The following is a 23,872-nucleotide window of genomic DNA, read 5'->3' on the forward strand; positions in this document are numbered from 1 at the left end:
AAACATGGCGGACGGGGGGGGTCGTCACTGGTTCCCCTCACAAACATGGCGGACGGGGGGCGGGCTCGTCACTGGTTCCCCTCACAAACATGGCGGACGGGGGGCGGGCTCGTCACTGGTTCCCCTCACAAACATGGCGGACGGGGGGGGGGTCGTCACTGGTTCCCCTCACAAACATGGCACCTGACGTCGGTCCGCTTTGATTCTGAGCACGCGTAGATTTGCGAACGGTGCGTGTCGCGCGCGCCAATGACGTCGCTGGCCGCTGCCCTCGCTGGGAGGGACGCGGCGGGAGGCTGCCGCCGGACACGTGGGGATGGAGCCGGACCAGGGCGCCAGGCGGCTGCGGAGGAGCCGGAGGCTGCAGGCGCTGGGGCTAGAGCCGGCGCCCGACCGTCCCCGGGAGGAGCCTCCGGCTCCGCCGCTCGGCCCCGAGAATGGGCAAGCGGGTGCCCCCGGGGAGCCCGGCCGCGGCGAGACCCTGGGGGCGGCCCCGGCCCTGCAGCGGCGGAATCCGGGCAAGGAGGCGCCGGCGGTTCCCAAGGGGAAACCCAAATCCGGGCGGGTGTGGAAGGATCCCGGCAAGAAGCGGTGAGCGCGGAGGCCGGGCGAGAAGGTGGGGTGCGGGGGGGGGAGCCAGGAGCAGGCCCATGGAGCCTGGGGGCTGGCGGAGGGAGGAGACGTGGGTAGGGTGGGGGTGGCGTAAGGAGGCTTGAGGCGCTGGCAGCGAGGATGGCTTGTGACTCCCCCGTGATGCGTTACAAACAGACGCAATTGGAGATGGGCGCTAACGCTAAATGGGCACCCGGGATAACGCCTCTCCCCCTTGTAAAAGTGCTCTGGAGCCCGTTCCTGGCCTGTTGCTGTGTGAAGCTGTCTCAATGCAAATGCTCGCCTCTGTGTGTTGGTGGCTGATGGGAATTCTCTCTCCCCCCCCTCTTTTTCAGGTTTTCCCATATGATTCAGGACAAGCCCCTCCACACCACCTGGGAGCGAAAGATGAAAGAGCGCCAGGAGAAGAAAATAGTCAAGGATTTTGCCCGACATCTTCAGGAAGAAAAACAGAGGGAGCGTGAGGTAATGGGAGGGGATGGTGCAGCACAGCTCATTGCTCAATTATCCCAAACCGGTGTGTGTGTCTCCCCTTCCCTGCACCCACATGTTATCACAGTGGTAAACTAGGCTCCAAGAGGAGGCCTGCATGAGTTTATGAACCCCAAGATCTTATGGTATCCTGATGTTGGAATTGCCACTCCTCTGTCTGTTGTGATCAAGTAACCTTGCTGTTCTGTCTCAGTTCCTTCAGCTCTAAGTCTCCAGTGCAGAAATGCTTCTCTCAGGCTAGAGAAGCCTCCCTCATACACCTCAGCTCTAGTTCCCACTTCAGCTTGCCTCTTGTTTGCCTCTAATGTAAGCGTTGTTCTTGAGCCTGACCTCTCTCCTCTCCACCTCCCTCCTCCAGTGTCTGGGACCTTGTTTCCTCCGTTGCAGCATTGCCTATGCATGCTGCTGCTTTAGCTCCACCCCGATCTTTGGCTCTCCTTCCTATGATTTCCCTGTGTTCCTGTTCTCCACATTCCTCTTTGTGGGATAATGATAAATATGAGGGGATACAAATATGAGGTATCAAGTCTGCTGTGTCAGGGTATAAGATGACCACTAAGCGCAGCCTGGGTTCCAGGGGAAACTTCTGTTTGCTGAGATTGTTCCATAGGTGGGTTGTTTGCACCTTCTCCGCAGCATCTGGTGTGGGCTGCTCTCAGAGACAGGATATTGGGCTGGATGGATCTCACCTTTTATCTGGGGTGGCAGTTTGCATGTGCAGACACCTACTGCCATGTGCTGATCCCAACCCTTCCGTCCTGAAGCAATTCTACTGGTTTTCTGTTAGGTTCTTGATCCAGTTTTGTTTAAAAACCTGCCACATCCTAGCTCCAGGCTACCACCTATCAGGCTGTCTCTTCCTTGCTCTAGCCACCTTCTCTCTTCCTTCATACCATACAACTTATTGTATGGCCTCTTCTTCTGACACCAGCGTCACCCCTCTGTTGGATGGTAGCAAATGTCTGGGGCCTTGCTGGTTATTTTTCCAGTAGAGGAGAAATCAGAGACACAGTCTGGGTATAATCCAAGTGTGACTTTGGTGTATTTATGCTATACATAGGTTTGGAATAATTCAATTTTTATCATTTTGATGGATAATATCAATGTTTATTTTTAAACATTGTTTCTGTTTTTTTATTTAAATTTTCACAATTGTATGAAATTATGAGGGAGGGGGGTCAGACAATAATTATTTGGTGTTTAGTCAAACACTGGGATTCAAAGAGCTAAAGCTTTATCGCTGTTCAAACACAAATTGTCAACATCATGTCAAAATATGTAAAGTAAATAGCTTTAACTCAAACCCTAATAAGTTCTCAAGCAGCACTTTTCTTTCTTTGCCATCTGTACCTTTCAGTTACTATTGCTGGAAATATTTTTTCATCAATTTCAGCGTGTATGGTGAAATCAGCATTTAATGATAAATATCTAATACTTCCAAGCTTACCCATACACCAGTTCTGGAACAGAGGTGGTCAAATAGCATACAGGGCAAATCTATCCTTCCAGGAATTTCTGAACAGCACTAGAGCCTGATTCCCAGCGAACAACTCTGCCTCCAGAATTGACTGATCAGAGCAGTGAGCAAACTCCCACCACTGATGTGGCTTCCTCCTTCCCAGGATCACTGCTTCCAGAATCTTGCATAACCCAAAACTAAATGACCCAGCATGTCTGTCTAAGAGTCACGCTGTTTAAAGGGATGCTCTCCAATTCCAGTATGCTACACTTCAAGCCACTCCTTGATCTTCTCTTTGAGTCTGTAGGTACCTGCGTAAGGAACAGAAATTTGATAGAGGGCTCTTTAACCTAGCAGACAAAGGCATAACAAGATCCTATGACTGGACATGTAAGCTAGATAAACACAGACAAAAAAGAGGTGAAAATTTAAGCTCAGATTAGATGACCACAATGGTCTCGTCTGACTTTTAAATCTATAAGACTTGTGCACTAAGAAAAAGAACTTGGGAGAGTATAGAACAGTGCCACCTGCTGGAACCGCTTCAAGGAATTAAGCCCAATAGTTGGTACATAAGCTCCCTCTGGTACATAATGCAGCAGCCCTACTACTGAGTGGCACAGGTCCCCACAAACTCATCACCCCAGTTTCCTGACATTTACTGTCTTTTCTGGCACCCCTTTGGATACAGAGTGCAAAGCGAGCGGTGTGTCCTGCTGTTCAGAGCCCTGTGTGGGACTGTCTCTGGCCACCTGAGATCGCCTTTCCTAACTGCAAGTCCAATCCCAGCATTCTACTGAAGCAGCGAAACCACCTCCCAGTGGGAGAGGCTTATGAAAGGAGTCAGAACTTCCGTAGCAGAGGTCCCTAGATTATGTAGCTCTCACCCACTCATCATGTTGACTCCCCTGTCTCCCAGGAAGGATCTCTACACACAGACACGCAACTAATTATTAAAGTACCTAGAGAGAATCTCACTGGGCCTGGTGCAAGAGCCTTCTCCTCTGCAGCTCTTGCCCTCCCTGTCCTCTCTTGCCTCAGTGATTCCATCTCTTCCAATCTTTGCTGGGGACCCCTCTCACCTTTTCTGCCTCTTCCCCCTTTGCTCCCATTCCTGGGCATGACCCTAGAATGCAGTTTCCCTGAATAGCAGGATATAAAATCAAAGCTTCACTCTGCTGTTTCTGCAGGAGAAAAAGCAGCGCCGGGAAGAGAACTTGAAACGACGCCTGGAGAACGAGCGGAAGGCGGAGATCGTACAAGTGGTGAGTGTCTTGGCTTTTTAGCCTCTCCTGCAGGGAGACCCAGAACCCACCTCTCCAACATGAGACGGATTCATTTGGGGGGCTCCTCCTCCCATGCTCACTGTGTCCCGGTTGCTACTTGGGAAACCATATTTGTATTGAGGCCTGACATATGCCAGATTTTCGTAAGTTTCTGGGGTCCACCCAGTTTTTCTCCCTGCAGAGACTGGTTCTTGTTGAATGCCCAAGGCAGGGACAAGAAGGTGAAAATGAACTGAGAGAGAGAGAGAAATCCAGATGGATAGTGGGGAAAACAGCCTCATACTGGAATCTATGAGCCTCTGGAATAGTCTTTTGTTGCAGGGGGAGCCCGTCACTAAAACTATTCAGGGCTGGACTAGGCAGAGCCCTGCTGGCCATACTTTAGGGAACAGCCCTGCTTTGGCCCTGAGATGCATGACTTGCCCCAGTGGCTGAAAACTTTCCACTGAAACTGTTTTTGACTGAAAATTGGAGGATTAACTTTTTTTGTGAGAGTTGTCTTTTTATTTGAAAAACTGAAATGCTTCCATTTGGAAAAGCTGCCGTGGTGCCTCCTAGGAGTTGTAGTCGAGTTACCTCATGCTCCCATTCTCCTCTCAGCTGGACTCACCAGCCAGACTACATTTCCCATGATGCACCACAGGCAGGCCTGCCCACGATGTACATCTTCACGAAGGGACAGTGCGATACATCATGGGAGACGTAGTCTGACCAGGCAGCCCAGCCTATAGAGGAGAATTGGGATTATGAGGCACTTGAACTACCCTCTCATGAGATACCACAGCACCATTTTTTTCTGACCAGCTGTCTCCAATAGGTGTGTTGTCCTTGGTCTGTGTTGCTCCATGGCTGAGGTTCACAGCTTTTCTCTCTTGCTCCACCCCTGCAGATCCGGAATCCGCTCAAGCTGAAGCGTGCCAAGAAGAAGCAACTGCGCCGGATCGAGAAGCGGGATACGCTGGCACTATTGCAGAAACGCCAGGCGCAGCGCAAAGAGGCCAAGGAGTGAGGCTGCAGAGGGGAAGGGGAATAAAGCTCAGGGCAGCTGTTTCTCTGGGGTCCATCTGTCCTGACACTGCTTTCCCAGCTATCCTGCCCATCGCCTCCTTATGCCTTCGCTGGGGACTCCCCATCACCTCTCCTCCCTGCAGTAGGCTGATCAGCTGCGCTGAGTACACGCTGGCTCACTCACGAGGGGTTATACAAACTCACGGGCCGCACGGCTGCTCTTAAATGGAAACCTGCATTGTCTTCTCTTGCACCAGCGAGGCAGGATGCTGCAGTCCACAGCGCTGGGAGGTGTCATAAGCCCTAATGAGACAGGGATGAGGTGTCCTCATACTGCCTGACTTGGGGCAAAGAAACCAAAGACCGTGGCAGCTGAGCCAATGTGTGAACTGGAGCCCCTGCTGTTAAAGGCTCTGAATCCTCTTAAGCAGCGCACGCTCACTGGCTTGTGGAGCTGGTGGGAGCAGGGCTGGAGTAGGGAGCTGCTTCTGGTGTCTGTCTTGGCCTGTGCCTCAATAATTTGATCTTCTGTTAGGAGGAACCACATAGAAAAAGATTTGGGTTTGTAGGGACCTAGGTTGTGGACTGGGTGCTGTCTGTTGCTGTCTTATATTTGTAATGGTCTGTCACCTTGCTCTGTGGTAAAGGACAGAAGTCCCAGCTGCCCAGAGTAGGCCAAGCTTCTCTCCCATCAATCAGCCTCTTCCCCAGGTTTGAGGTGGGTGTTCATCCTTCTTGCCTTATCCAATTGGCCTTTCTGCTGAGACTGACAACCAGGGGCCTGATTATTAAATGAGAGGGTGGGTTTTTATTTTGCTGGACTCTTCCTGGAAATCTGCCACAGGTGACCCACTAACTCGTTGAAGAGGTTCCTGGCAACAGCTAGGAGAGGATGACGGTGGGTTGCTCCCAACCACATCAGGGCTGTATGTGAGAAGGGATTTGTTGATCCATCCATGTTTGCTCTGGCCAAAGAAATGAAACAGAAGGAAAAATACCAGCCAAGCCTGTGTCCTGCTCGCTCCTTTCCATCCAGAGGAGTGTAAGGCGCAGGGAGTGTCCACAACAAACACTGGTGGGGATGGCGGGAGGGAGTCAGACATGCTGTGCAGGAGCCATTCAGCATGGGGTGAAGGCTTGCGGCCCTGAAAGGGGCAGCGGGTAGCTGTGCGCTGCCTGCGCCCACAAGAGCTGCCTGGCAGCTCCCATTGGCTGCAGTTCCCCCACCCCAGGGGCTGCAGAGACATGCCAGCTGCTTCCGGGAGCAGCGTGGGGCCAGAGCAGGCAGGGAGCCTGCTTAAGCCTCTCTGCATTGCCACTGGGAGCCACCTGTGGTAAGCGCCTTCAGGCCAGAGCCTACACCTCGCACCCCGTCCTGCACCCCAGGCCCCAGTTCAGAGCTGCCTCCTGGCCTCCAAGCCCCTGCCCCAGGCTCGTCCCGGAGACCCCTCCCACACATAAGGAAGCAGGGGGGCGCTTGTGTGTAAAGTGAATTGCTGGGAGGGGACAGGATGGAGTTCGGTGAGGGGTAGATCTGTAAAAAGAAGGATAGAGTGGTGAGGTGGGCCTGAGGTGAAAGGGGATGGTAGTGAGGATTAAGGCTGGGCATGAGGGACACTTAGAGGTGTGGCCAGACGTGTATATGATAACAGGGCCTTTGATTGATACCTCCTGCCAGGCCGATTCCTGTAGCAATAGATCAGCCCATCACCTGCAGTTGGCAGCCCTCAGTTGCTGGACTTCTGCCTCCAGCCCTGCCAGGCCCAAGCGGTGCATCCTGTCGCCTCGCTGCACCAGCAGGCCTAGCAACCCGCTGAGCTGCTGCATCCATCCCCCAAGGTGAGTCCTGCAGCTGCCACAGTAACAGGCCCATGTGGAAGAGCCTGCCTGGCCAGGTTCACTATGGTAAAAGTAGGTGGTGGAGCCCATAGCAGAGGGGCAGGATGCCCACTGAGGCTTAGCTGCTGCTTCCCCAGTGGGTGAAGGGTGGATATGGCAGCAGCCATGGAATTCTGCCCGGCTATGCTGGTAACCAGTCCCTCTCTCACTGGGCATTCACGTGATAGCAGGGAGTGTTTGGCAATTGTGTGAGTGCCTCTGTCCCTGGTAGATGCTACGCTGCCAAGGATCTGACTCACCTGCTCCTGGGTAGGAATGGGCGGCCAGGAGCACTGGGTGCTCTCTGCGAACAAATATGGGGCAGGAAGCACCACAGCTGGGTTTTATTCCCAGTCCTGCCACTGGGCCTCTCATTATCTCCCTGTGCCTGGAAGGTCTGTAAAACAGGCCACCTGCAAGGCCCAGGAGAGGGGTTAATGCAGTGATTCTCTGACAACAGTCTAGAAGGGCTGAGTGGGAGTGATACATGAGACAACCCTGACAAGCTCCCTCATGGACCTTGCGCCATGGAACAAATTAAGGTATTGGGCAAGTTCACAGGTCCTCTAACCAGGAGTACAATATCCAGTTGGTTGGCTAAAATGTCTGATATACCTGGGACAACAGGAACAGATGTCTCAACCATGGTTGCAAAAGAACTAAATAACCCTTGCATGTTTGAGTTAGAGGAATCTAAAAGGTTAGAAGATTCCTGAAGCCAGGTTCAGCAGTTGCTTCAGTAGCAACTGGAATTTTGATGTAGGGAGAAGGCTCAGCTTGAGAACTCCACATTACAAGAGAAAGGTTTAAAGGTTGAGCTGAAGATTAAATAGCTGTAATGCACTTGTGATCAGCAATGGCTTGAAATATTAAGGGAGCAAGATTGCTGTTTAAGGAAAATGGCCACAAAGGCGGCAAGCAGTAAATGTGGTTCTGAACTCTCAACACCAGCAGACTTTGGCTAACCATGCATATTGCCAACAGGAAGCAGCTTGCTTATAGGAAGAGCTGCAGGCTATGAAGGTAGTAAACAGTGCAGCTCAGGGAAGCAGTGCTGTAGTGAGCATTAAGAAAGTTGTGTTCAGAAAATTGGAGGAAAAGAACAGGGTTAGCTCTCCTACGAGTTCAGAAAACTTTTTCTGGACTTCTTTATGGAAGTAATATCAATAACCTGAAAAGAAGTGAAGTTTTTCTTCCCAGTAGGGGATTCTGATTCTGTAGAGAAACAATGGGTAAAAGAAAAACCAGAGTCATGTATGACTTGGAAATTAGTGCATGGAAATCCCGAGTTGACTCTGGATGGGAAGGTACCGTGTGATGTAACACAATCAGAAGGAACATTAGTGTCACAATTTGGTTTAACAATGAAAACAGCAGTAATGTTTAATAATTCATATACTGCTTTAAACAGTCTAGGAAAAGTTGTAGGTAAAATACAGAAAGGATGGCCACCCCCAAAGAAAAAACCTCAAGGTGCACTGCTGATAACTTTCCCCAACAATGGGCCACAAGGAAAAGAGGAACCAGCAAAATAAAATAAAGGGGAACCAAGGAAAGAAGAGGGCAAAGATAAAAGTCTTGCCCCTTGTGAAAAGAAGAGAATTTCTGATCCAGGCAGAAATTGGCTTTGGAGAAAATTGCTACAGTATGAGCCTCTGGATCAGATTGATAGGCTACCCACTGAAGAATTGTTTCCGAGATTGGCAAGTCATGAACAAACCTATGGCTCCCCCATGCTCCAAAGACCAAGTACAGGCGGCGGTCCGCCTCCTTAGCTCCCCATTGTCAGCAAACGATCATGCTGACCTAGTGGCACGTTTAAAATGGGTTGAATGGGGAAGACCCACAGTTTATGTGGTGATTAATAGCAGAGCATTCAAACAAAATATGTTAGTAGACACAAGTGCCACTTTTGGTACGGGTAAAAAGAATTTATTTGGACCACCAGTAGCAATAAAAAGATTGCAAGGATTTAATGAAACAGAAAGTAAAGTGCCATTTAGCTAGCCAATATGTTTTTGGTTAGGAACAAATCAAGGAATAGGACAATTTGGCCTGATAAATTTGGATGGCAATGGAATAATAGGAATAGATATGTTGAATAATGGTAGCCAACTAGTCATAGGCACTGACTTCCCCTTTTTCCCCATGGGCCCTCAACCCCCCTCCTCTGCCCTCAGCTCCACCCCTTCCATGAAGTCCCGCCCCTGCCCCACCCCGCCCCCATTCCAACACCTTCCCCAAAGTCCCTGCCCCAACTCCTCCCCCTCCCTGCCCCTATTCCAACTCCTTCCCCAAATCCCCACCCCGCCTCCTCCCCCTCCCTTCCGGAGCGTGCTAATGTTGCCAAACAGCTAGGTGGGAAGTGCTGGGAGGTAGGCAGAGGAGTGAGGATGCGGCGAGGTTGGGGGAGGGGGAGGAGAGCTTGCCTGCCAGTGGGTGCACAGCACCCACTAATTTTTCCCTGTGCGTGCTCCAGCCCCGGAGCACCCATGGAATCAGCACCTATGCAACTAGTATTAATGGACGAAGTGAACGCTTATAGGAGAAACCTTGAAAGAGCTCAGTAGAATAGCAAGGCAGATGAACAGGCTGAGAAAGGAACCAAGGGGGGGATAGTGTGGCAGCCACAATTCCGATCAACCCCAATAGCAAAAATAGAAAGAACAAATTGATTTAGTAGTGCTTCAGAACAGGGATCCTGAGATAAAGAAATTGGGAACAACATAAAAATAGCAGGGATGAAAGATTTGGCAGAATGAAACAGGATTAGTGTTAGCTACCAAAACAGAAAATAACATGTTTGTATGGGTTGTGCCAACAGAAGTTAGATCTGAAATTATAGCCTTAGTTCATAATAATGGACATTTAGTGATGGATAAAACTCTTACTTGGCCACATCCTGTTGCCTACTATCAGAACAGATGTGGAAGAATATGTGAACAACTGCCTACCCTGCGCTGCCAATAATGCAGATACCAAGATAGTAAAAGGGCCATTGGGACATCAAAGAATAGAAGGCCCATGGGTCAGGTTACAGATTGATTATATTGGTCTGCTTCAAAAACTGCAAGAGGAAAACAGTATTGCCTGGTAACATGGGATCTTTTTATAAAATAGGCAGGAGAGACCCCCTAACTGATGTCAGTATAGACAGGGGGAGAATTTGACGGGTTTGTTATGTGGATACTGGATCCACATGTTCCATCTTGCTTACCATTGGAAATCCCATAGAATTTATACCATATATTTCAGCTGATGAAAAAGCGATTCAAGGTATTCACAGAACAGAGGGCTCAATCCCATTAAGCATCCCTGTAATGATGGAAATAGGAAACAGAAGAATGGCAGGAATTAGAGTGGTACTCATGGAAATAGGACTAATCAGTTTTGGAATAATAGGAAGGGATATTCTTACACAAATGTAATGCACAGTTGATTTTGTCAATGGAGTTGTGTGGACCATAAATTGAAAAATAATTGTAAACAAAACAAAGTAAAAAGAGATCTGCTACACAGAGCTCTGGGAGGGGCAGGAACAGGTCTTGGAGTGTTAATTAAATGCAGTAGGACAGTACTAGGAGCTTTGTCTAAACCCCTTAAAATAACTTTAAATGAGATAAGCACTAGCCATCGGCTGATAGCTAGTTTGCTCCCTGGATGGGAGAAGCTACAAGAAGTGGATCACTTACCTCCACTGGTCGTAATACTGCTATTACAGAGCAATGTATCTATGGCATTAGCTTGTATACAAGCACAAACACGGACTAATGATGTGGTAAAGGACATCATAAGGGATGGAATGAGTGGGATTTTGCCTTTAGAAATAAGAAGCATTATGTAGAAATATGCTACTATCTCTGAACAAAAATTGTATTCTTGGTAGAAAATGATAAATTTTACACATGATGTACAATTAAATCAAATTACCAGCTATATAGTGATGATGTCTGATGCTCAGATAGAATGGATTTTGGCATTAGGATTAAATGTTAATGACGGTTTAATGCAGCCAGTGGAACATAAATTGTGGGGCATGAAACAAACCTTTGTATGGAAAACTGGAATTTGAAGCCTGCATGGAAGAGTGTGGGTATTGGATATGTTTGCAGTTATGATACTATACAACCATATGATATATGTTTAAGATATCATTACCAACTAGATCCTTTTCCACTTAATGGATCTGTAGTTGTGTATTTAGGAAATGTGTATGTACTGGAAGTTGGTGTAACTGGTTTAAAGTTAATCGTTTGTTTATCATAACACATGATCCTCAGGAAAACCAATGTCTATGCAATATAACTACTATAATAGGATGTGATTTTAATTTTTCATTGCCTGAAAGAAAAAGTGAAGACATTAAAGATCAGTTTCAGATATATATCAAGATTAACCCAATACCATTGGGAATGAACATAAGTCTAGTTAGGTAGCTATTAAGGCATTCTGACTTACAAAAACAATTACAGATAGCTCAGGAAAGTACACAAAAAGTCATGATCATTGCACACCACTCTAGTGATGAACAAGTTATGGAACGAATACAAAAAGATACTAAACATAGGTGGTGGAAGATACTTTTGGAATGGTCTCCCACAGCAACAGGATTCTTTAATGCTATTCTACATCCTTTAGTAATAATTTTGGTGTTTCAGGTTTTGGTGGCAATCACACTTATCATTTTGGTGTGCTTGCCCAAAGAGAAATTTAAGCAGCTGCAGCATATACTGTCCACAAGTCTTAAAAGAGCTATAATGGTGCACGAGGTGTGCAGCCTTAGTGAGGCAGAATCAAGGATGACAAGATATTGTGCCAGCAAGAAGAAATATCTGTTTGGTCTCATGGAGAGCCTTGAGCTAATGCTGGACAAAACTGAACATCCACTGAACTCACGAATTAGGTGTTGGATTGATAAACAAGCATATCACGCAATAAGGAGGGGACTGATACAAGAGATTTTTCTGGCTGCCCTATTCTGTGTGGAAATACAGCACTAGAAGCACTGTCCAGAACTAAAGGTGCTGACCTGTTACCATTAGTTGAAGCAGGGAGAAATTGAGATTTGGGCTTGTTTGAATTAGTGAAATTGGAGTGGTGACAGTGAAACATAATGTTAAGATACATATACATGTATAATTTGTTTAATAATCATGAGGATTTAAATAGTTAATAAAGATGGTTTTAAGCGGTTATGGCGGCTGCAAGAAATCAAAGCTGGGAAAACCAAACTGGAGGCCTTAGAATGATCTGGCCAAGGGCAAGCAGGCGGGTTGGGGGTGAAATAAAGGTCACTCCAAAAACCTGAAGAGAGGGGTCAGTTAGGTAGAACACAGGTCTTCAAACTGGTCCAGCCTTAATAGCACAGGTTTTCAGTCAGGTCCAGCTTTGATTGACAGGTGAAGGCCTTGAAGCTGATTGGTTCTCTTTTAAATCCCAATCATTATCAGCCAATCAGGATAAGCTAAAATCTGTATATAAGGCAGAGAACTGACAGGCTTTAGTTAGTTTGTCTGCCTCAGTGTGAGTGGAAGGAGTTGGAATGAGTGGGAGAAGAAAAAGAAACTCAACTAAAAGAGTTGAAATCATAAGAAGACAGAGAGCAGAAACAAAGTAGCAATGACAACATTAGGTCTGACAGATCAGAAGGACCTAGACTAGAGGGAAGGAAAACCAACAGGAAAGTAAGCCCATAATGAGAAATAAACTGAGTGAATAGGTGTGTATGGGATAATAAAGCTGGATATTTGTGTATATATGCTTAATGTTTAAGAACTTGCTGTCAGCATCCTATATGTTATTAGCCACTGCATATAGAATGTAACCACTTAAAGCTATTTTCCAGTTGTAGGATATTGTAATTTTGAGTACTTTAATGTGCATCTGTGCTAATAGAATTCTATGCTTTTGTTAAGAAAATATGAATGTATTTCTTTTAATATATTTTAAATTTGCTGTTTTCTTAATATGTTTTAGATTTACTTTATTAGGAAATATTGTGTTAAATAAAGATTATTTTTGTTGTTGAAGGATTACTGCCTGAGGGTCAATCCTTTGAGCAGAAGGGTATCCATATCCTCCACAGGTTGGAGGGAAGCCCCCTGGTAAAACCCTGGCAGTTCCTCTAGGGTATGGCACCCCATTTCACTTACCAAAACCAAACAAATTGAGGATTAAGTTGTGAATATAGGCAGGCTCTTGTAGGAGTGCCTGGAGTCCTATTTTAGGGGTAATAGGAGCAGCTGGCTGATAAATAAGGGGTTCTGTGGGCCACAGGACAATTGCCTACCTTCTAGATGTAGAAAGACATAAATTGGCTTTTTATTTTAAAAATTCTGTTTGTCTTCCCACTGAGCCTGAGAGGCAGAAATCCAGTCCCAGTTTCTCTGCAAGAAAAGTCATTTTCACACATCTGGGAATTCAGACTGGTTCCTTGTCTCCCCACCCCTGCTTCCTCATCAGGCTGAGCAATGCAGCTATCATACCCTGTTCCCCTGGGGGCCAACTCAGGGATCTTTAACCCTTCCCGTACTGCCACTGTCCAGACTGCTAAAAAGGCATAGGCCAGAAGAGGTGGGGCATCCATTGCTGCAGACTCTAAGGCAGCCCCTGTGGCTTAGCAGGAACAGGTTGTGGAGCCACCAGAGGTTTATTATGGGTTTATGTAGATATAGATGTATGGATTGTGGAAGGAAAATCTCCCTCATAGGTTATAGACACCTGGGCATAGTTTAAAAGCTCAGCCATACATCGAGATCAAAGCAGCACCTCCCAGCCAGCGGTAACAATTGGAACTTTAAGCCAAAGGAGGACAGCTGGAGTGGGAAGGAAGTGGAGGCTGAACAACTGGGAAGGGGTTTAGAGAAGCTGTTCAGAGTCTGGGCTTGTTTTCTATTAATTCTGGATTCTGCAACTAATGAATGTTTCGGAGAAAAAGTCTTGCAATGGCCTCAGCGCGGAACAACCTGCAGCTGCTCCAAGCCCAGCATCACCTCTGGCTCCAGGCACTGCGTTGGCTCTGCAGTGGGCGGTGAATCAAGTCTGTGGTAATAGAGCTGGGGTAAAAACTTCAACTCTATTAAAGTCAGTGAGGGTTTTGCCATTGATCTTGCTCGAGTCAGGATTTCTCCCTGACCTTCAGTGCTCAAGGCAAGCCAGGCCCACGGCTGTGCTCAGCAGGAACAATGGAGCTGCCTGTAACAAGAGGCTGGTGGGTTAGAGGCAGGGCTTTCTCAGGAGCCAGGCTGTGGTTGTGGAGCTCCCTGCCCGGGATGATCATCCGTCTCAGTTCATGCGGCTCTAGATGCATTGTCAGCACAGTAGCCGCCAGGGTTTGATTAACCTTTTGTGGGCCCGGCTCCAGACATATTTGTGGGCTCCCAAGGAGGCAATGGAGCATGGTGCAGGGAGGTCAGCTACAGGCAATGGGGCATGGCAGGGGTGGCTCTGCTCTGCCCAATGTGAGGGCACTATTTACAAACCAGCAGTTGCCAGACGCACAGTGGCCTGCCTGACCCTGTGCTGCCAGCGTATCCCTTTCCCTCAGGGGCAGGCCCATGCCACACCACATGGCCTCCCCCACCTAACACCCCCTGACTCCCTGTGGCCAGAGCCCCCCTGGACCCACCCACAAACACACAGTGCCCTGCACAACACCACCCCTGCCCACAGCCCCACCACAACTGCCCAGCACCCTCCACAGAACCCCCACTCCCTACTGCCCCAACACACACAGATCTTCCCTGCCCCCTCACAACCCAGAATCCCCACACACACGCCCCACAGACCTACTCCGCCACATCCTGCTTCTCGGCTGCACTCACTGGCCTTGCTGGGAGGTGACTGTGTCTGCTGGGCTGAGCTGGCAGTGCAGCCAGGCTGGTCCCAGGGCAGGGAATAGCTCTGGCCCCTCAGGAGTGGTGCGATCAGCCAGGCCAGGACCTGCCCCGGCCAGGGTCCCTCAAGATGCGCTTGCCTGGAGGGGCCTAGCCAAGCCTACCACACTGTTTCCCCCCAACCCCACACACACCTGGCTGAGACTGGACAGGCTTCTGCACCAGTCCCAGGCAGCTCAGCTCTGGGGGGACAGGTGGGGCCCCACAGGTGGTGGGAAGCAGAGACTGCCCAGAGCCGGAGGTGCACTGGGGTCCAGCCAGGGGGCTGAGAGGAGCAGGGGGTGGGGCTAGGGGGTGGAGCGGAGTCCTCGGCTAGCCGCTGGGCAGGCCGAGAGGAGCAAGTGGTGGGCGAGGGGAGCCAGCGGGGTCTCGGGGCGCAGTGCAAGCAGAGCAGGCTGGGGCCTCTTCTGAGCATAGGCCCGGCTCCATGGAGCCACTGGAGCCATTGTAAACCCGGCACTGAATAGAGATCCTGCCTGAGATCAGGGTACACACAAGAGACAGTCCCTACTGTGCAAAGCTAGTATTGCTTAGTGGATAGCTCACTAGACTAGGACTTGAGATCTGGAGTCCATTCTTGGCTCTGCCACTGGCCTGTTGGGTGACCTTGGGTAAATCATTTCACTGCCTTGTGCCTCACTTTCCCCAGCTGTAAAATGGGCATGATGATACTGACCACCTTTGTGTGCGATATAAAGAACTAGGTATTATTACACAGACAAAAGGTGGGAACTGGGGAACAAGGCAAGGGCCTTGGCCAAAATCACACCGCAGGTCAGTTGTAGCAGCGGGAATAGAAGCACAAATCTTGGTCTGATGCCCAGTCCTGTGCTCGGTCTGCTAGGCCACACTACCTTGCAACACAGAGAGTTTTCCTCTGCCCTTGCTTTCTCTCAGTAAGGAAACTCTTGCCTACTAATGAGCCCTAGGAACCGGGACAGACAGGGTCCTATGACAGTGAACCAGCCTTTATTACCTTCCTATGGTGTCCCAGATCCCATGGAGATAAGCACAGTATAAAGTACCTGGATGGATAGAGAGATTAGATAGAGGAGAGCTGCGTCATAAATGATTCAGGCCAGGCTGGTGCAGGGGAGAGCAGCAGGCTCTGAAGTAGCCAGTTCCTTCCACCGTTAGGGCCTTGAACTTCACCCTGGAGCTGGCTGGCTGTGGAGCACAGGTGTGATTGCTCTCAGGCTAACCCCTTGGTGGTGGGATCAAGGGGTTACGTGGGGCAAGCAGCTTTTGCCAATCCCACTAGGTGCCTGGCTGCAATTGTAAGCACCTCAGACCTTGGAAAATGTGGTGCCTAGTTCATCTTTATTTTTAGATGAGGGTAGCCGTTGGGTGCTGAATACACTCCTAGTGGGAGACAGAGCCTGCCCTGAACAGCCAGAGAAAGGATGAGATCGGAATGGCAGGGGGCACTGAGGGGCTATGAGTTGGGATTGAGAGGCATTGGCAGCCAAGCCCAGGGGCAGCAGGGGATTGGGGGGTGGGAGGTAACCCCACACTAAGATAGCAGGTAGCTCTGGGTCAGGATTGAGGGGCACTGGCAGTGCTGACAGTGGGCAGTCCAGGGCTGGAACAGCAGTGGGAGCTAAAGGTTGGGATTGAGGGGTGTTGGCAGAGCTGGGGGGAACACAGGGCTGGGATAGGAGGGGGTTAAGTGGGGCAAGTCTGAGGTTCATTGGCCCCTCAGTCACGGTGCAGTGCCCTCTGAGACAGGGAAATATTTCCAGCTTTGATTGTCCCTCCGGGTTAATGATTATCTCCACTATTGAGCACAAAGGGCATCCCAGGAGGGCGGGAGATATAAAGCGAGAACAAGAGGTTTGTGGGGTCAGATGAAGAGTAAAGTCCTGGATCTCTCACACCCTTCTCTCTCCTGCAACTCTGGCCCATTGCAGACACACCAGGGGGGAACCCTGAAAACTGCTCCATCTCGGTGGGAGCCCTGGAGATTTACCGCAGACTCAAGGAGCTCACCTTCATTCCTTCCTGTCTGGTAAAAAGACCTTGATTTTCCTCCTGGGCTCAGGGAACGCTCTTACCCTGGCCTAGCTTCTGGAGCCTATCACAGCGGTATCTGAGCTGTCTGGTGGCTGGAGTTTTCAAGCCGTGGGGAGCATCCATTCCCTTGAGTTGGGCTGGGAAGGGAGCAGGCTGAATTTGGATGGGATCATGGGCATCCCACAGCAGATTTCCCTCCCTACTGCTCCAGAGGTGCCAGAACAATTTGTATAGTGGGGGTGCTGAGAGCCATTGAACCAAACTGTAAAACCTGTATACTTCCAGCCACAGACTGTGGTTATACCCCTAATTCCAGCACCTATGTACTGCCCTGTCTTCCGAGTTCAGACTCTGGGGAAGTGGTGGGGGTGAGAGAGAGAGAGCTGAGGAAGGTGGGAGTCGGAGCGGGGGTGGAGGGGTGACATGCTGGCTTAGCACAGGGAATCGGGTCTCCTTTAGCAGCTGTGATAGCTGACTACTTAGTGACAATGTGCAGAGTTGGTCCTTTGGCTCAGGTGGGGTGCGTATGAGATTTATGGTAGGGATGATGACAGGTTTGATCCCTGATGTTGGCTACATTCGCCTCAGCGTGGGTTGGGTACACATGGAGTTGCTGCGTCAGTGACCGCGTGGGCCCTGATCTAGACCCAGTTCAGTCAAAAGGTACTGGCCTGACCAGCGCCAGTGTGAAGCAGAGACAGACCCTTTGTCCCTGCTCTGCCATAGACTCCCTGTGGACCTGGGGCAGATCACTTAGGGCTAGAGTCACATGTTGCTCAGAACGCACCTACCAGGCACCAGCTCCAGCCTAGCAGGAGGGTGCAGTGTGAATGTTCAAAGGCAGAAACAGAGGCACCCAACAAACCTGTACTGCAAAAATGTAGGTGCGGAGTGAGTTTAGGCTCCTACGGGGTTAGCTGGGCAGGTGACAATCCCTTTTTTAAGCTTGATCAGTTGGCAAGAGCAAACGAGACGAATGCCCACTTTTGTCAAAAAAATGAGGTACAGAGGAACGTGCGGGGGGGGGGGGGACAGGTGACTGCCGATGCCAGCCCCATGGGGGGGATGCAGGGCTTGGGAGGGGGGCAGACAGGGCTCAAGCAAGCAGCAACACCAACCCCAGCCTTTGGGAAATACTGTCACCCTATCTAACATGTGCGTTGCTGCTTGCCCAAGCCCTGCCTGACCCCCCACATGGGGAGGGGGCTTGGGCAAGCAGTGGGGGGGGGCTCAGGTGAGTGGCTTGAGCCAGCCCCATGGAGGGGAGGGCTCGGGCCAGCCCCATGCACGGCCCCTGGCGGTGGGGGGAGACGGGTGCCGAGGGGCCCGGGGCCGGAGGGAGAGGAGGGGGTACCAAGGGGCCCCAGGGCTGGAGGAAGAGGTGGGGGCACTGAAGGGACTTGGGGGGTGGGGGCAGGGAGCCCAGTTTTTAGATCCCCGAGTGTGGGACTCGAAGCTCCTGTTAAGGCGCCAGCCTTGGAAAGTCAGACCCTGTGGGGTTTGGGGGTCTGCCATTGGGGGAGCGGGTCAGGGAGCTAGGGGTAGGGTTGTGTGGGTGCCGGCTCTAACTACTCCCTGCCAGCGTCACCGGGGGAGATTCTGGTCTTGCAATCGGTTCCCCACCCCAAGCCCAGCCACCCCATTTTCTGCCCCCTGGGAGGCAGGGATACCAGGGGACAGAGGAGGGACAGCTTAGTGCTGCTGGTATTTTCCCTGCCCCCCTCAAACCTTTCCTAGCTTCTCCCATTGATAACAGTCCGTCCCCCCATTTCCCTTTCCTCTGTTTCCCTCACCCCACTCTGCTCCCCAGACTCCCCCTTTCCCAGGTTCCAAGCCCAACACCCATCAGTCATGATCCAGCTCCGGGTCACGCCTGAGACGTCGCTGGTCGACATGCCGGTGAGGATCCATGTCTCCGGCCTAGCACCCACCCAGTTGGTGACCCTGCAGTCATCGCTGACGGACGAGAGGGGGGTCCAGTTCCGGGCCCGAGCCTTTTACCGGGCAGATGAGGCTGGGGAGGTGGACCTGGAGCGGGCAGCTGCCACGGGGGGTGACTACGTGGGCATCTGGCCCATGGGCCTCTTCTGGTTCCTCAAGCCGGAGAAGCTCTTCCACAGGCTGGTGAAACGGGATGTGATGAGCGGCCCCTTTTGCTTCCAGCTCGACCTCTTTGACTCCTGCCAGCTCCTTCCCTCACCCCAGGTGGTGCCCCTGGCCACTTGCACCGTGGAGAGGTGGTATGTGGGCCCCGGAGTGGAGCGTGTCCCAGTCAAGCAGGGCCGGGTCCGAGGGGCACTATTCCTGCCTCCTGGTGAGGAAACTGGCTCATCGCATCCCTGCCTTTTGCATCCTTTATCCCTGTTCTCCTCCCTTCCCAGTCCAGCCTCGCATCCCCTTTCTACCTCTCTCTGGTGCTTGTCTTGCCCTGTTTGCATATACAAGTTCCTCTTGTACCCCTCACCCCAAAGGGTCAGTCTTCCTGCAATAGGGCATGACCATCAGGTAAGCTCACTGTGGACTCTGTCCCCCTCCCTGGTGTCCCAGCAGGGCCAACAGCTTGTCCCCCTTCTCACTGTCACAGCACCCCCTGCTGGAGAGGGCAGGGTTGGACAGCTGCAGGCTCCTTCCCCTCCATGGGGTCACAGAAATGCCACCCACTGACACATGAACATTTGTATTCAGCACAAAGCCGGACTCATCCCTGTTCTCTTCCTAAATCACCCTGATTCCCTGCCATAGTGAATAACAAGCCCTTCCCAGTTGCTGAGGCAGATGTCTGGAGTCCCACTGCAACAGCCTCCTTGACCCCAAGCAGTGGGCTCATCAGCTGGAGGCCATCCCTTCCGCAGGCCTGGCTGGGGGAGTATATTGTCGCTTTTAGCCGAGCTAGTTCGAATGCACAACCCTGCAGCAACCATAGGCTGTTGGTCTCCCTGGACCAAAGATTGGGTTTAGGTGGAGCTTATAAACGCACTTAGCTTTTTATTGGTAAACATCAGTAAAGATTGATTTCACCAGAGACACACAAACTGACAGAAAATTATTTCCATTGATAATAATCCAAATTTGCCAATAAAGTAAGAAAAATGCTGGCTGAGATCGTTAGTTTGATTGAAGGATAGTACCTTTTTATATTCTGATGGCATGTTGATAGTTTATATTTTAACGGTTGTAAAGCTTTAACTTTTTGAATCTCAATATCTGCTGCCATTAAATAATTGTCTGACCCCGCTCCATCATTTTCCACAACAGTGAAAATTTTGATCGATAAAATTTTTTAAACATGCTTAAAATCCATAACTTTTACACAACTGTGAAAATGTAAATCAATAAAAATAGAAAAAATGCTTAAAAATAAACATCAATACTATCTATCGAAATTATAAAAAAAAATTCTTCCCCTGCCCTCCCCCCCTCCCCACTTATAACCACTTCAAGGCTCATCAAGAAGTTAATTCTCTTTAGAGACAATTCTCAGAGGTTCAAATAGAACAAAAACTTCCAAACTAATTGCTCAGCCCCTCAGAGAAAACAGAGGTACAGGATTGCCAACCCCAGGTGTTCAAAAATCACCAGATTGGTTTAAAAATCTTGAGATTTGAAAAATAATAAATATAGGGTTCTTTCTATTGGGCCATCTGCTTCCTGAGCGTGTTTGGGTCACATTTAATATTTCTCCAACAATGGGAGCTAGGAACTTTTTTAAAAAAAAGAAAGAAAGCTGAAATCCGCACGAGCATTAAAGAAAATCCCCAAATCTCACGAGACCTCAGGATAAAATGGAGAGAGTTGGCGATAGTCCTGTGGCCATGGTCTCAACACATGAAGGACAGGAATATGGAGTTTCTTAAGAGGCAGTGGCCCAGATCAACAAAGGTATTTAGGCCTCTAACTTCCATTGATATCCAGTTCAATGGAAGACTTTTGCACAAGTGAAATAGACTCCTGTTCCTGTGATCCTCCCTCTCTACTGAGCCCTAGTTTGCTAAGGCTAAGCTAAGCCCTTAGCCCTGGGGTCGCCATAACTAACTGCTGTGTTTTTCCCTTTCCCCACAATGCCTCTCTCCCCCGTTCTCTGCAGGGCCGGGCCCCTTTCCGGGGGTGATCGACATGTTTGGCGGGGCCGGCGGGCTCATTGAATTCCGATCCAGCCTGCTCGCCAGCCGGGGCTTCGCCGTGCTGGCGCTGGCGTTCTTTGGCTATGACGACCTGCCGCAGGTGCTGGCGGAGGTGGACCTGGAGTATTTCGAGGAAGCAGCCAACCTGCTCTTGAAACACCCCAAGGTATGTCCCACTCCTTCACTAGGGTCCCTTCACAGCCACTGGACGAGGGACTTCAGGCTCCAGCCTAGATATCTGACATGTAGCAGGTCCTGGCAACGGATCTCACCCATGCGATCCACCCCTCCCTGGTGTCACAGTGCCCCCTGCTGGGGAGGACAGGGCTGGGCAGCGCAGGTTCCTCCTCTGCCTTGGTGTCAAGCACCCCCGCTGGAGGGGATGGGGATGGGCAATGCAGGCTCCTGCCCCGGGGTCACATTGCCCCCTGCTAAGGAGGAAAGGGCTGGGCAGTGCAGGCTCCTCCCTCTCCATGGTATCACAGCGCCCCCTGCTGGGGAGGATGGGGCTGGGCAGTACAGGTTCCTGCCCCAGGGTCATAGTGCCCCTTGCTGGCTAGGGCGGGATTGGCTAGTGCAGGCTCCATCTTCGTCTGTGTCACAGCGCCCTCTGCAGGCTCCTCCTGGTACCATCCTGTGCTGGCTCCAAATTGCAGATTCCCAGGCTGTTGGCATGATTGTTCCAATGTGGCTTCTCATGGGTTTTTCAGGTGAGAGGCCCAGGCCTCGGAGTGATCGGGGTGTCCAAAGGGGCTGAGGTCTCGCTGGCCATGGCTGCCTTCTTAGAGCAGGTGGTGGCCGCGGTCTGGATCAATGGCACAGGATTCCTGAACGGCACGCCACTCCGTTACAAAGGGATCCACATCCCCCACATTCCCTACTGCCCTGAGCGGCTGCTCATCACAGAGATGGGGGCCCTGGACAACTACCATGTCTTCAGGGATCCCCAGGACCCAGCCCACGCAGCTGCCGTCATCCCTGTGGAGAAGGCTCAAGGGGAGGTGCTCTTCGTGGTGGGAGAAGCCGACCGCAATTTTAACAGCAAGCTGTTTGCTGAGATGGCCATAGAGAGGATGAAGAGCCATGGGAAGAAGAACTATACCCTGCTCTCCTACCCAGGGGCTGGGCACCTGATCGAGCCGCCAGGGTCCCCGCTGTGCAGCATCTCGCTGATCCGGGGGAGCCCCAAACCTGTGCACTGGGGCGGTGAGCCGGAGCCCCATGCCAAAGCTCAGGAGCATTCCTGGCAGGAGATCCTGAAATTCCTCGACCGCTGTCTCGGACCCAGCAGCAACCTGTAACAGCCAAGGGAGTGGGGGGCCAGGGGGACCCCCTCCTGCCAGGCTGGGGAAGCTCCTCCCATCACCCCAGCCTGATCAACATAATAAATACTGAGAACATAGAAAGAATATGTGGGAAGCTTCCAGGGGAGCACCAGGGGTGGGTGTGGGGGCGCCAGGGGGAGTGCCCAAGGAAGGAAGCAGGCTGGCCTGCTGCTTAAGGCACTGCCCTGGATTTGGGAGACCTGGGCTGAAGTCTCAGCCTTGCTGCTGACACCATGGGTGGGTCACTGAATCTTTCTAAGCCTCTGTTCCCTGTCTGTAAAATGGGGATAATGCTTCTGCCTTGTCTACGTATACAGCAAGCTCGTCAATGGAATGAGTGGCTCTTAGTGTGTGTGCAATGCCCAGCTCACGGGCCTGACTCAGAGTCTGAAGGTGCTACTGGAATCTAGCTGGTAAAAGGGCTATGTAGGAGAGGGCGCTGCTTTAAAGGGAGAAGGGGACGCCCTGCATTTATAGGCAGGGGAATCCGCAGGAGATAATTAGCTTAGATACAAGGGAACAGGTATCCCCCATTAGGTTATAACTAAGGCTAAGATTTTTTTCACAGATATTTTTAGTAAAAATCACAAACAGGTCACAGGCAATAAAGAAAAAGTAATGGAAGCCCGTGACTTGTCCTTGACTTTTACTAAAAATATCCATCACAAAATGGGGAGCTGCTAGGCAGCTGCAGGGGCCTGGCTGGGAGTTCTAGGGGCCCCCACTCCCCATGGGGGCTCAGAGCTCCAGGGTCCCTCTCCTCCGCAGCTCTGAGCTGTGGGGTCCCCTGCCACCAGAGGCTGGGAGCTGTGGGGATGGGCCAGGAACTGTGGGGTCCCCCTTCACTCATTCGGAGCTCCCCTGCGCCCATGGTGGTGAGGAGCTGTGGGGTACCCAGCGCCCTGTGGCAGGCAGGTGTTGCAGGGAGCTGTGAGGGTCCACCCACAACAGCCAGTAGCTGCGGGGACCCAGCTACCCACGATGGCCAGGAGCAGCTGGGTACCCCCACTGCCTTGGGCTTCATAGCCTTAGTTATAACAAGTTCAAAGTGGATTAAACTGCAGCCATTGCACCAGATATTACGTTAGATCTTCTGATGTTCTCACCCTCCCCTCTTAGCTCCCAGAGAAAAGCTTAGTTACTGCACATCCATGGCTGCTTAGTTTCCAAGCTGATTCACTGAAAATGACGTTAAAATGAGACGCTCCGTTGTGCCATGATAATTTACAGAAAACAATCTCATCCTCATGGATGGGAATTAAGTGCCACGCTAGCCTGGGGAATGGCCATTGTCTTGGTCATTTCCTGCAGCTAAACGTGGGCCCTGCAGAGCTAAGAGCAGGAGCCTGCATGGCTTGAGTTCCTTATCTGGACTCTGTAGCTGAGATGGAGCCTCAGACAATCAAGCACCGAGGTGGTGGGAGGGTGTCATACTCAGTGAATAATGTCTAGGCTGCAGGGGGCCATATTCCCTTGTACAAAGGGGAAGACTTTCTCATTGTCCTTCATATCCATAACCCATGAGCTTTCGCTGCAACATAAATCCACAAGACACAGACTGTGCTCCAGGTTGGGCGTGATGCTGATTGAGGAGGATTAGGGGAATAATCCTTGTGTTTTAAAGGCCCCAGCCCAGGCTTTCACCATGGAAGGGTGACAGACTATACATGAAAAGAAAAGGAGTACTTGTGGCACCTTAGAGACTAACAAATTTGTTTGAGCATAAGCTTTCGTGAGCTACAGCTCACTTCATCGGATGCATTCAGTGGAAAATACAGTGGGG

General features: G+C 50.7%; 2 protein-coding genes across 2 annotated transcripts; both read left to right on the forward strand.

Annotated features, from left to right (window-relative positions):
• Nucleotides 1-166: 166 nt before the first annotated feature.
• On the forward strand, nt 167-12,767 carry CCDC86 (coiled-coil domain containing 86). The gene is made up of 4 exons (XM_037899398.2): nt 167-591; nt 948-1,077; nt 3,754-3,828; nt 4,739-12,767. Exons 1-4 carry the CDS (start codon nt 317-319, stop codon nt 4,856-4,858), a joined length of 600 nt encoding a protein of 199 aa, XP_037755326.1. The 5' UTR covers nt 167-316; the 3' UTR covers nt 4,859-12,767.
• Nucleotides 12,768-16,475: 3,708 nt separating this feature from the next.
• Nucleotides 16,476-22,198, forward strand: LOC102947935 (acyl-coenzyme A amino acid N-acyltransferase 1-like). The gene is made up of 4 exons (XM_007070074.3): nt 16,476-16,638; nt 18,454-18,957; nt 20,728-20,930; nt 21,475-22,198. The coding sequence occupies exons 2-4, from the start codon at nt 18,495-18,497 to the stop codon at nt 22,063-22,065; spliced, it is 1,257 nt and encodes a 418-aa protein (XP_007070136.1). The 5' UTR covers nt 16,476-16,638; nt 18,454-18,494; the 3' UTR covers nt 22,066-22,198.
• Nucleotides 22,199-23,872: the final 1,674 nt, after the last annotated feature.

This window comes from Chelonia mydas, chromosome 6 (genome assembly GCF_015237465.2).
Source record: "Chelonia mydas isolate rCheMyd1 chromosome 6, rCheMyd1.pri.v2, whole genome shotgun sequence".
Taxonomy (NCBI): domain Eukaryota; kingdom Metazoa; phylum Chordata; order Testudines; family Cheloniidae; genus Chelonia; species Chelonia mydas.

Coding starts and splice junctions, on each gene's coding strand:
- CCDC86 (XM_037899398.2), top strand. CDS start 317: ATGGAGCCGGACCAGGGCGCCAGGCGGCTGCGGAGGAGCCGGAGGCTG. Junction 592..947: donor AAGGATCCCGGCAAGAAGCG/GTGAGCGCGGAG, acceptor CCTCTTTTTCAG/GTTTTCCCATATGATTCAGG. Junction 1,078..3,753: donor AAAAACAGAGGGAGCGTGAG/GTAATGGGAGGG, acceptor CTGTTTCTGCAG/GAGAAAAAGCAGCGCCGGGA.
- LOC102947935 (XM_007070074.3), top strand. CDS start 18,495: ATGATCCAGCTCCGGGTCACGCCTGAGACGTCGCTGGTCGACATGCCG. Junction 18,958..20,727: donor GGCACTATTCCTGCCTCCTG/GTGAGGAAACTG, acceptor CGTTCTCTGCAG/GGCCGGGCCCCTTTCCGGGG. Junction 20,931..21,474: donor TGCTCTTGAAACACCCCAAG/GTATGTCCCACT, acceptor TGGGTTTTTCAG/GTGAGAGGCCCAGGCCTCGG.